Source organism: Nematolebias whitei, chromosome 1, assembly GCF_014905685.2.
Source record: "Nematolebias whitei isolate Nwh7 chromosome 1, NemWhi1, whole genome shotgun sequence".
In the NCBI taxonomy this organism is placed as follows: Eukaryota; Metazoa; Chordata; class Actinopteri; order Cyprinodontiformes; family Rivulidae; genus Nematolebias; species Nematolebias whitei.
This window is the reverse complement of record NC_056498.1, coordinates 84799947-84813002: the sequence shown is the minus strand read 5'-3', so window position 1 is coordinate 84813002 and position 13056 is coordinate 84799947. Positions and strand designations below refer to the sequence as shown.

The following is a 13056-nucleotide window of genomic DNA, read 5'->3' as shown; positions in this document are numbered from 1 at the left end:
AAAAAAACGAAGTCCAGATGACATGATTCAACCTTTTTTGTTGTTAACTGGGATGTAATGTCTTAACATGTATTTTTAATTTTCTGGACATCATAATGTCAGCTGGCAGCTTTCAGACACGACACACAAACCTTACCTTCCGTTTCTGACTTCTATGGTTTTAAAGCATTGCCTGTTCAGCTTTCTATTCCTGCTATATGTTTCTCCAAATAACATTTAGTTTTTAATATCCTGATGCATGGTCAATTTAGTTTTTAAGTTTTAATGGGTCTGTCATACTGGTGTACTTAGTGGCTCACCCTGAACATAGAGTTTGCCCAGCACTTCAAGCTTTGTATAGATGCTCCACTCAGGTTCAGCAGTGAGAGTGGCAAATTCCCATCTTGACCAATATTACTTTGACTGGTCTAAACACTCCCAGCTTTCTTTACGAAACTCCTTTGAGTTTTCTTGTCACTATTATCTGGGTCATGCAGCAGCTGACTGGTAAAGATATTCCACATATCTGCACTCAAAGCCAAATAGTGAAATCAATGGCCCTTGTTGCCATGTCATCTCAACCAAACTTTATTTCTTAAACACCTTTAAAGCAACATAGGGTGACCAAAGTGCTGAACAGATAAAAAGTAAATATACAACACTTTTACTAGTAGCTATGTTCTGTCAATTCTACAAGTATACACTGTTTGTTTATTGTGTGTTCAAAATGAGTCTGAGTCACATGTAAAGGCCAAACAATAGTTTTGCCTGCAAAGGTTTCACGTCAAGACAAAAAAAAAAAAAAAAAGCTAAGACAAAAAAATAGATTACCCACCACCCATGTGACCATGCCCTGAAGTTTGAGAATCACTGGTCTAAACTTATATGTAATGTATAATTCCTTTATTCAGACCCAAACAACCGATAACTTTGGTGGGCAGGTGTCTGGTCAGATCAAACCTTGTTTTAAACCTAACAAACTGGTTCAAAGACAAATGGACTTCTTTTCAAAATTATTTTAAACAATTTGCTTGTCATATGAGAAAGTTTCTCAATTAGAAACTGAAATATGTTTTAAAAAGTTTAAGATTTTAGAATCAAAAGAAAAATGCCCCATTGTCTTTGGTTAAATTTTTTGGTGTTGCTGCACCATCAGGGTCTCCAAAAATAGCAGGTGACCTGAAGTTATATCCTCTGGCTCCGCACAACATACCAGGAGTAATGCTGGCCGGTTTCTCTGGAGCAGGATTACTGGTAGTTCTCTCCCCTTGGCGTTGCTAGTCATCCAAATGATCGTTATCTGTGGTAATACAGAACTGAGGTTTATCTTTGAACGTGATGCAACACCACTTATCACCCTATACCTCCTGGTTCTGGCACCACAATCAAATGATAAACTCTGCTCTAGTTAGTGGCAGACATGAGACAGTGTCATAGACAAGTCTAGTTGATAGCAGATGTCAACAATGTGCATGATGATTCAGGGGAATGTAAAGAGTCCATTACTATTATGATGACAGGCACAGATGGTATGGGGTTCCACAATACTTTACACAGTACAACCATTGTCCCTTGGTGTCTTGGACAACTGAATCTTTCACAATGTGTGAGTGAACTCGTGTACTGATTGGTTCCACCATCAGGGCACTGTAAGACCTGTCCTCTCCACATGTCGGGCAACTACAAGATACAACCACTCGTCTTCAGGCAAAGCCTATAATTCAACCATGCTTCAATTTTGTCAAGTGTTTGTAAGACTTTCATTATGTCTGGTTACCTTCACTCACTGATTTGATTGACTGTCAAATGCCCAGTAACTTTCTGATAATGCTATCACTCTACTTGTGACCCCACACCATACAGTACACCCATTGGTGTGTATTCTAGATGTGCCAGTTACTCGCAAACTACCCACTACTGGTATGCACATGTACCAAATTATGTCCACACCAGACCAGTACTTTTGAGTGCTCAATTTGTTTTTGTCAGTGAGGTTTTGATTACAAAATAATGCAACTCTGGTTAGAAATTAATACTGTAACATTAGATACAATAAGCTTGTTGAAATAAGGCCAATAAATATATTTGTGCCATAATCAAAGTTAAAGGGAGATTAACAAAATAATTAGTGTTCAATTCATTTCTTGGCCAGGCAGTACATGCCATAAATACATAAAATGAATATATATTTTCAGATAAACTGTGTCTTTCTCATTTAAAGTTTATTTTGCAAGTCTCTGAATCTCTTTTACTGCCTGGCTGTTCACAGGTCCTGCTCACCAAACGAAATGGTTTTTACCTCTCCTCTCTAACTCCCTCTACTTACATTCCCCTTTTACTAAAATTACATTCTAAAATCATAATGCCTTTAGAAACAATAAAAGGCACCAAATTAAATGAGTAATTTAGAATAATATCTCATTTGCCTAAATTACATATGTGTTAAACACATCATACAACAACACATTTGCTTTGTGTGTTGCTCACTGAGGAGGATTACAGTTTGTCTTTTTTAATACGCTGTTGTTTGCAGGGAGAGAGGGGCAAGAAAGGAAACAGGGGGGCCAAAGGGGATAAAGGAGACCAAGGAGCACCTGGATTAGATGCCCCCTGTCCATTGGTATGTCAGTAGTTCAATGTGGAAACCAAGAGGCAACGGGAAGGACAACTATCTGAGAATAAAACATAATCCCACAGGGCTTTAGTTTACCTGAACACTTGGGAGTTAGCTTCCCTTTGGCTCTTGGATTCAGTACTTCTAATCATCCTCAGGAAAACTTGTGGTCAGGTTTTTCAACTCTGGTATCATAGATATCAGGATAATATGCAGTATGGGACTGAACTGATGACTGTTTAATGAAAATCAAAGTAAGGTGAGGAAGACAAATGTACCAAATGAAAAACCTTTACTGAAGACCACAACTATGCCTGAGGACTCCTTTTATTTCAGAGAAGAGACGGGCAAGAACCAGACAACCACTTCTGATGGACATCAACAATTTCTAATTTTTTTTCTAACTTTTTAGCAACTTTCTTGTTCATTTGGATTTTCAGATCACAAAACGAGACACTTCTGTCAATTATCTGACAGTATGTGCACTCTTCTTCAGATGGCTTAAGAAAAACAATCCAAGCAAAAAGTCCTTTTTCATAAAAACTATTTACCAAATTTTGTTTAGTTATTTATCTGAACAGTCAATTTCAGAAAGTGATCATCTAAGTGAACCTAGTTCTTGCCAGTCCCAGGTTACCTGCATGTTTAGGTGACCTGCAACCAGTGGACAAACGTGGAGCTCTTCCTGGTATCAAGCAGCAGATGCTGTGCTGCACGCAAGCAGCACAAATGGATTTTAAATGGCTGATTTCATAACAGGGTTTCCGAGGCTTTAAAGGGGATAAAGGTGAACCGGGCTTGCCAGGCCTTGATGGGCTGGATGCCCCTTGCCCTGTGGTATGGTGCACTTTCTTTCCTCTCACTTTTCCAAGCATGCCTGTATTGTCCCTAATTACTCACCTAATTGTGATTACTGAGGGGAAAAATGTACATGTGCATGGAATTTGCATGATATACTTTGCCTACTTTCTCCTTAGACAGACCTTTTTCATGTAACATTTAAAATAATCTAACAAGCTTTACTTACTTTCTAATTACAAAAAAATCTATTTAAATTTACTCAGAAAATCATTTATTTATAACATATTAGTTTGAAAGTTATGAACTAACATTGTTACTTTTTACCTGAAATAAACTATACTATGAAACTGTACTCTGTTCCATAAACAAATCTTTGCATGAGGCATGACCTTTTTCCTCAATCAAAGGGGATTCATTTGATCAAATCAAGCCAAAGACCTGGTATGTTTGGTAAGATGTATTGCTTTTAACTATGAAGTTGGCTGCATTAACAATTCAATAAAATCTAAGCACGCTCTTTAGATTCTTACTGTTGTGGAATGTGATTTCTCAATAAAGTCTTGTTTTTAAAGTATAATTAGTCCTATCACTAGGTTACTTTATCCGGTTACAGGCTGTGTGAGATCCCAGACACATAAATGTTGCTTGTAAACTGCTGTTATACTGCATCTTGTTATGTATGTAGTTTTTCTGCTTTTTAAAAATGTTTATTTAAAACTGAATTTGTAATTGTAGTTTGGATTTTCAAGAATTACAGCGCTTCAGTTCAAGGTGTTCGGACCAATCATACTTTTACAGCTTTGGTTAAAATTGAGAAATTGTAACCATTTTTTTCCCTGATGGGTCACTGTGTAAATGAAACTAAATATCAACTATGTCAATATCATGAGAATGACTTGACAGTCAAACAAACTGACTAGTACCCATTTTGGATTGGAGGTGCACTGATTAACATTTAAAATCCCTTGTGTGATAGGACTGACAAACAAAAAAACAAAAAAAATCTCTCACTATCTCAGTTTGTCTATCAGAGATTTGTGTGGAGCATTAGACTTGAGCTTTTTAGCATGTACTTGTGCAACTTAAGAGAATTATCAGCATTTGTGAACAAGTTTAAAAAATGACAGTTTGTCAGTGATGTAAGGACACAATGATCAACACTTTACTTATGAATTTAACATTCTTGTTTTACTTGAAGGCAATTTATTTTCTTCTAACGAGATGCAAAACTAGCAGAGAAACAATGTTGATCATCTGTGTGCCATAAAGCAGTATTATGGTTTAATAACACCTCTTGCAAATCATCCCGGCACTTCTCTTTTTCTTCATTGCAACAAATGAAGTCCAATATTTTTGTGCTTAACTTAAATCTTCGGTTTTAATAATGACATGCTTGGTACCGTTTTCCAAAACAGGAGGCATAATTTTAATTATTTTTACATCACATTTGAATACCATAAAAAAAGCACTGTATATTCTGACTTGTGAAACTGTGTCCTCCACCCATCAATAATAATTTGTGTTCAGAAAAGGAGTGAAAGAATAGTTTTATTAATGTGGCTTTTGACAAAATTAATCATTTCTAACTTATCTGTAAAATATACTGTCTGACCAAACAGTCCATAGTGTTTTTGACACTGTATAGACTGTATGATAGAAAGAATACATAATCAAAAGTGCACAATCCATTCATTCATTACTTTCCACTTGTTACAAAGTCGGGTCACAGAGGCAGCAGCTTGAGCAGGGAGGCCCAGACATCTCTTTCCACAGCCACCTCTTCCAACTCTTCTGGAAGGACTCCAAGGCATCCCCAGGCCAACCGAGAGATGTAGTCTCTCCAGATTGTCCTGGGTCTTCCCCAGGGTCTCCTCCCAGTTGGACATGCCTGAAGCATCTCCCTAGGGAGGCACCTGGGAAGCATCCTTACCAGATGCCCAAACCACCTCAACTGGCTGTTCTCGATGTGGAGGAGCAGTGGTTCTACTCCGAGTCTCTCCTGGATAACTGAACTTCTCACCAAATCTCCAGGGGAGAGTCCAGCCACCCTGCAGAGGAAACAAATTTCTACCAACTGTATCTGCAATCTCATTCTTTTGGTCACTACCCAGAGTTCATGACTATAGTTGAGGGTAGGAACATAGACCTGCTGGTAAACAGAGAGATTTGCTTTACAGCTCAGCTCTCTCTTCATCACAACTGACCGGCACAGAGTCCGTAATAATGCAGATGCTGCACCAATCCACCTGTCACTCTCATGCCCCATTCTTCCCTCACTCGTGAACAAAACTCTGAGATACTTGAACTCCTTCACTTGAGGCAGAACCTCACCCTTGACCCGAAGAGAGCAATCCACCCTTTTCTGACTTGAGGACAATGACCTCAGATTTGGAGGGGCTGATTCTCACCTCAGCCACTTCACACTCTCTTGCAAACCACTCCAGTGAAAGCTGGAGATCAAAGCACAGTTATGCCAACAGGACCACATCATCTGCAAATAAAAGAGATGGAATCCTGAGACCACCGAACTGGAATCCTTCCGCCCACTGGCTGCACCGAAGAATTCTGTTCATAAAAGTTATGAACATAATGGGTGACTACGGGCAGCCCTGGCAGAATCCAACTCCCATCTTGAAGGGGTCTGACTTACTACCGGTAATGTGAACCAAACTCTTGCAATGCTTGTATAGGGACCGAACAGCTCATATAAATAGGCCCCCAATCCCATACTCACAGAGCACCTCCCATATTGTACCTCGAGGAACACAGTTGAAAGCCTTCTCCAAGTAAACAAAACACATGTAGACTGGATGGGCAAACTCCCATGACCCCTCAAGGACCCTAGTGAGAGTAAAGAACTGATCCAGTGTTCCACGGCCAGGATGGAACCCGCATCGATCTTCCTGGATCTGAGGTTCGACCAGCAATCTGACTCACTTCTCCAGTACCCCTGAATAGACCTTACCAGGGAGGCTAAGGAGAGTAATGTCCCTATAATAGGATCACACCCTTCGACCCCCCTTTTTGGAGAAGAGAACTACTACCCCAGTCTTCCAATCCAGTGGCACTGCCCCCAATGTCTACGCAATGTTCCAAAGGCATGTCAGCCAAGATAACCCCACAACATCCAAAGCTTTAAGGAAATCAGGGTGAGTCTCATCCACCCCTGGAGCCCTGCCACCACGTAGCTTATTAACTACCTCGATGACATCAGCCATGGTTATGGAGAGACTAACCCCAAAATCCCCAGACTCAGCTTCCTCCATGGAAGATGTGCCAGTGGGACTGAGAAAGGTTAGAGAAGTATTCCTTCCACCTCTCGATGACATCATTGGTTGAAGTCAACAACACCCCACCTTCACTGAAAACAGAGTTAGTAAAGTGTTTTTTTTTCCCTCCTTAGCCACATGGTGGTTTGCCATAATCTCCTTGGAGCCGACCGAGAGTCTTTACCCAAGGCCTCACCAAAATCCTCCCACATCTTAGCTTTTGCTTCAGCAACAGCCATGGTTGCAGACCCCTTGGCACGCCAGTACTCCTCAGCTGCCTCTGGAGTCCCACCAGCCAACAAGGCCCAATATGACTCCTTCTTCAACTTGACAAGCTCCCTAACCCTAGGTGTCCACTATCGAGTGTGAGGATGGCCACAGCGAGAAGCACCGTCAACCTTGCGGCCACAGCTCAAGGCAGTTACTTCAACAATTGAGGTATGGAACATGGCCCTTTTGGACTCAATGTCCCCACCTCAGCTGAAATGCAGTTGAAGCTCTCCTGGAGGTGTGAGTTGAAGATCTTTCTGAAGTGTTCTTTTGCCAGGCGATCCCAGCAAACCCTCACTACACGTTTGGGTCTACCGTTTCTGTCTGGCATCCTCCCCCGCCATCTTACCCAACTCACTACCAGGTGGTAATCAGTTGACTGCTCAGCTACACTTGAGTGTCCAAAATAAACAGCCACAAATCAGATGACACAACTATAAAGTCAATAATAGATCTACGACTTAGGGCATCCTCTTGCCAAGTGCAAATATGGACATCCTTATTTTCAAACATGGTGTTTGTGATGGGCAAACTATGACTTGCACAGAAGTCCAACAGCCGAAAACCGCTCGAGTTCAGATTAGAGAGGCCGCTCCTCCCAATCACACCCCTCCTGGTAACACTGTTGTTACCTACATCGGCATTGAAGTCCCCCAGCAGAATAAAGGAGTCCCCAACTGGTGCACCTTCCAGCACCCCCACCAAGGACTCCAAGAAGGCCAGATACTCTGAACTGCCATTTGACACATGGGCACAAACAACAGTCAGAGCCTGTTCCCCACCCAAAGATACAGGGAAGCCATCCTCTCATCTACAAGGGAAAATGCCAACACACAGGCACCAAATCGGGGGTGGGGGGTGGGGGGGGGGTTGGTGTTTAAAAGTAGACTCACACCAACTTAGTACCTCTCACCATAGGCAACTCCATAGTGGGATAAAGTCCAGCCCCTTTCAAGGAGACTGGTTCTGGAGCCCATGCTGTGCAGTGAGATGGGCCCAACTATATCTAGTTGGTATCTCTCAACCTCACTCACAAGTTCAGGCTCCTTCCCCACCAGAGAGGTCACATTCCATGTCCCAAGAGCCAGTTTTGGTAAACCAGGGTCAGAGCGCCAATGTCCCTACCTTCAGCCACTGCCCCTGGCAACATGCACCTGACTTGTATGACCCCCTCATGCAGGTGGTGGGCCCACAGGAATGCAAACCCATGTTGCTTTTTTGGGCTGAGCCCAACCCGGCCCCATGGGTAGAGACCTGGTCACTAGGTGCTCACTGACAAGCCCCTTCCCCAGGCCTGGCTCCAGGGTGGTGCCTTGGTAATCCCCGTATGAGCAAGGGACATTGAATTCCTTGTTTTGTCCTGTCTATATGTCTTCTGAATCACTCTTTGTCTGGCATGTTATCTAGCACTAATCTGCCTTGGGAGACCCTACCAAGGGCAATTACAATTGCCGCAGACAGCATAGCTCCTAGGATCATTCTAGCGCACATACTCCTCCACCATAATGATTCAAGGAGGAGAAAAGCACACATATAAGAGAAATTTAAAAGCATTTTATGTTCTAAATCCTCTATTAGAAGCAGATTTAAAACAACTATTTTGAAAACCTGAATGAAAAAAGGTTATGTTCTGTGAACAGCTTTTGCATTCATTGCTTGTTAGTTTTTGGGTGATGCCTCATTCTGTGCAGCAAATAATATATGCTTCTCACATCTCTTTTCTCTTTTTCCCAGGGAGATGATGGTTTACCTGTACCAGGATGTTGGAATAAAGTAAGTTCATTTGTGCTGTGCTTCTGCTTGCCTTATGTTGTTTTCATACAGTACATTCTAACTTCAAAACAGATATAGTTTGGAACTAACATTTGATATTGTGCCTTTGTTTTCTCCTTGCAGTGACAATAACTTTGGAGTGGCTTGCGTGATTGTACATAGGATATTTATTTTTTTACCTATTCTGTTATGCATTAAAATCATTTCTTAAAAAAAAAAGCTTTTAAAAGATATCTTTTTTTGTACAGGATGTTTATTTTAATAATAATACATATGATATTAATTATGTAATGGATTTTTTTAAACATCTATGCATTGTTTTAATATGACTGTATAAGTAAAGATTTAATGGCTCCTTATGCATGATATTTGTGCATAATGTGAAGAGTTTGATGCTTATTAACTTATTACACAAGGTTGCTTTGTTCTAATAGACCATGCTGCACTGAGTTGTGGGGCTGGAAAGTTTTTGTGTTTGCATTTGGAATGTCTTAGCTGAACTCTCCTCATCATGATAAACTGTTTAAAAACATGGGAATCAATTAAATGTTCTAGTTTTGCATTAAAAGAAAGCTGTACATTTTTTTAACTTTTTTTTTTTACTTAGAAAAATACAGACTTCATAAACCAGATTTTTAAACTGTTATCACAGTGAAAAATTATTTAGTTTCAAGGCAAAGATTAATTTTGATACATATGTATAGATTAACTGATATTTGAAAACTGTGGCCATGAAAATTCAGTTTTTTTTGAAAATATTCAGTTAAAGAGATGCCTTACTTATCGTGATATATTATATTATAATTTCTGTTTTTCTATTACATACCTGAGCACACACATAGGTGATTTAAAATCTTCATATTGCAGTCATAAATTTTAAAAACATTTCATGAATAGGACAAGCTTGATGAAGCCAGTCTGAGGATGGCTTATTGCTGATATATTATCTTTGTATATGCCAAATAATCAGCAACAAAAGTATGACATTATTGTAGTTTATTTTACTGTAAACAGGGCCTCGAGCTTTTCAAGACATGGTTAGCAACACAACTGACCCTGATAGCTGGACTGGAAGGCCATGAAAACATACCTGGGGTCTTTGCACATGGGCCTGTGGTTAGTTTTGTAGAAGGTTGTTTCTGTGCTGGCACAGTAAGAAAAAATATTTTTACGTATAGCAAACTCTTAATCATTAGAAAAAGAAAACAAAATCCCTGTGTAACATTAGACATTACATTTAGACCACACTATGATTAAAAATACATGTTTTATTGGTCAGAATTCAAGTACCTGAAGACTGGTTTACATTACTCTGTATAGTTTATTAAACACGTTTTTTTTCTGTTTATACACTTTATTTTCTGTCCACACCTCTAACAAAATGGTAAAATTCCATGCTGTACCACTAGGTGGCGAGTGTGCCCACATGAACAACAAATCTAATTACAGTGAAAGAATATTCACCAAAAACACTTGATACCATTTAGTTTTCTCGGTTATAAAGGAAATAAGCACACAATTAAAGTATGACAGTGGATGAGGAAAACCAGATACAACAACAAAAAAAAAAAATCAGATAAAAATGGCTTCATTGATATTTTGGTTTCTAGGGCGTTTGCACATAACAGATAGTGATAGTATTAAAAAAAAAAAAAAAACAGCATTTTGACTCTACTCAAAATACAAAAATATGTTTTTGAAAATCTTCACTTTGAAAAGCATTTGTAAAAAAAAATAACCAGAAACTTGTTGTGTGGATAGGATGTGCAAATACATCTAAAGAAAAGATATCTGTTTTTAAAAGCATGCAGAGTACTGTGGACATGTTTGCTGTAAACACTTTTGTCACTGAGGAGCGTATCATCCAAGATCTCATAATCATTCCACGTTCATAGTTCAGGTATAAAAGATTCAGAAACCTAAATGTTCTGTTTACAGCAGGAAGGCAACAGCTTTAAATCTGAACTTTATATTTTTCCCTCTGATTTCAGTTCTTTGTAAATAGTTTGATCAAATTCTGAGGGCTATCGACTCTTACTGCCAGGTTCTGTTTAACAGAAATGTTTGGGGGACTGACCTAATCAGTCCAACTTCACACAGCCTGTGATGTTGGACTGAATAACGCTGCTCATTTGCAAAATGCTGCAATCCTCTCACTGTTTAGTTGATTTTGGAATTAAAAATCTGTACCTTTCTTTGATATTTGAGATTCTTTGTTAAAACAAACTTTCACGTCTACAAGTATATGATGAAGACGCAATTCTTATTAAGCTAACATAATTAACTTTTCCAAGTGTTAAAGAAATGGAGGGACTGACCGGAGGAGACGCTCTACCCATTCTGCTGCTGCTCTTTGACTAAGCCTTGTTCGTGTTGTGCCTGAACCTGATGTTGCCTTTGAGAGTTTATTGTTGTCAGTATTCATTGTGTTTTGTTACCTCATGTTAATTCATACCCTAAACGCCAGCTGACCTTCATGTTTGCTTCTTTTGTCATACTGATTTTCATACTTACCTTGAGATGTGTTCATTTTGTTCATGTGTTCAACGTGACAATCTTGATTAAACATAAAATTCAGACTATTGTGGTTTTGTCATTAAAATGTGAAATCTACTCACTCTTTAGCCTAGACTGGGTCACAAAGATCAATTATAATATGATACAGTTATATTACGATATATAATACATTGCCCTTTATAAATGATACAGTAATATTTTTTCTCTAGTAATCTGTAAAATAAAAATAAGAGACAGTAACCAAAAATAAATAAATAAATATAATTCACTGATTTTTAATATCTATTCTTACAAATTAGGTGACATGTGTAATTTATTTTTGCATTAGTTAATTGGTTAGATTTGCTTTTCAAACAGCAGTGGAAGATAATAACCAACAATTTATAGTTTACTTTGGTAAACTTTGATTGTGCCACATTAGACTCTGTCAACTTGACAACTTTAACCAATTTCAGCTATCAGCTTTGAGATTTAAGAGTTAATTGTGGATATTTATACATATATATACACACACACACACACACATATATACATATATACATACATATACACACATATATACATATATATTTATATATACACATATATATATACATATATATGTGTATATATATAAAATATATATACACACACACACACACACATATATATATATATATATATATATATATATATATATATATATATATATATATATATATATATATATATATATATATATGCATATACACTGTTTGGTCAAAAAATAAGTCGCCACCAAAAAAAAAAGGTCACACTTATATTTCGTTGGACCGCTTTTAGCTTTGATTACGGCATGCATTCACTGTGACGTTGTTTCAATAAACTTCTGCAATGTCACAAGATCTATTTCCATCCAGTTTTGCATTAATATTTCACCAAGATATTGCATTGATGACTAGACACTAGGCATGATGGGTTCACTTCACCTGCCTCTCTTCTTACCCTGATGCACCTATCACTCTGTAAGAGGGTAAATCTGGACTCATCAGACCACATGACCTTCTTCCATTGCTCCAGAGTCCAATCTTTATGCTCCCTGGCAAACTGAAGCATTTTTTTTCCATTTAGCCTCAGTGATTAGTGGTTTTCTTAAGGCTACACAGCTGTTCAGTCCCAATACCGAAATGCTCTTACTTTCACTATTAAACATAGCCCCGAGTGCTAGTGTTGCTTTTCTTGAATTTGATTTTACCAAACGTTTAAGTGATCGCAGATCACCATCATTCAGGATTTTTTTCGGGCCACATTTCTTCCTGGAAGACGATGGGTCCCCACAATCCTTCTAGTTTTTAATAATGTGTTGGTTGTCAGCAGCAAAACTGGTTGATCCACTCTGAGACGGTGCTATTTAAGAGACTGAGCTGAATACAGCTCCTCAGACTGAGGAAGTCTCTCGGATGAGAGACAAAACGTTTCTACATTTTTTTGTTGATTTGCTTTTTTTTTTTTTTTTTTTTTTTGAATGTCCAGAGGACCAGATTGAACTTTTTTGGAATGTGTTGGACAGTTCTTAACCCAATTTGAGTAGTTTCTTCAATCTCCTTAGATGTTCTCTCTGCTTGATGCATGTCAATGATTTGACCCTTCTCAAACAGACTGACATCTTTTCCACGACCACGCCATGTGTCTTTCAACATGGTTGTTTAAGAAAAGAGACGCAACTCATTGCACCAGTTGGGGTTAAATAACTTGTTGCCAGCTGAAAGGTAATCATCCATGCAGTTATTATCCAATAGGAGGCTCGTACCTATTTGCTTAGTTAAATCCAGGTGCCAACTGTTTTTCGGCCAGGCAGTATATATATATATATAT

The 13056-nt window shown here is 38.7% G+C and overlaps 1 protein-coding gene and 1 long non-coding RNA gene across 2 annotated transcripts in view; both read left to right on the top strand.

Moving 5' to 3' along the window:
* LOC119407532 (collagen alpha-1(XIII) chain) overlaps nucleotides 1–2611 on the top strand; it is a 35602-nt gene extending 32991 nt beyond the window's left edge. Inside the window, exon 26 of the mRNA XM_037674357.1 lies at nucleotides 2513–2611. Within this exon, the coding sequence (XP_037530285.1) occupies nucleotides 2513–2611 (99 nt within the window). The remainder of the gene's footprint in view (nucleotides 1–2512) is intronic.
* A 760-nt stretch (nucleotides 2612–3371) lies between these two features.
* LOC119413864 overlaps nucleotides 3372–13056 on the top strand; it is a 12743-nt gene continuing 3058 nt past the window's right edge. Inside the window, exons 1-2 of the long non-coding RNA XR_005186977.1 lie at nucleotides 3372–3430; nucleotides 8668–8706. This is a non-coding gene — a long non-coding RNA (uncharacterized LOC119413864). The remainder of the gene's footprint in view (nucleotides 3431–8667; nucleotides 8707–13056) is intronic.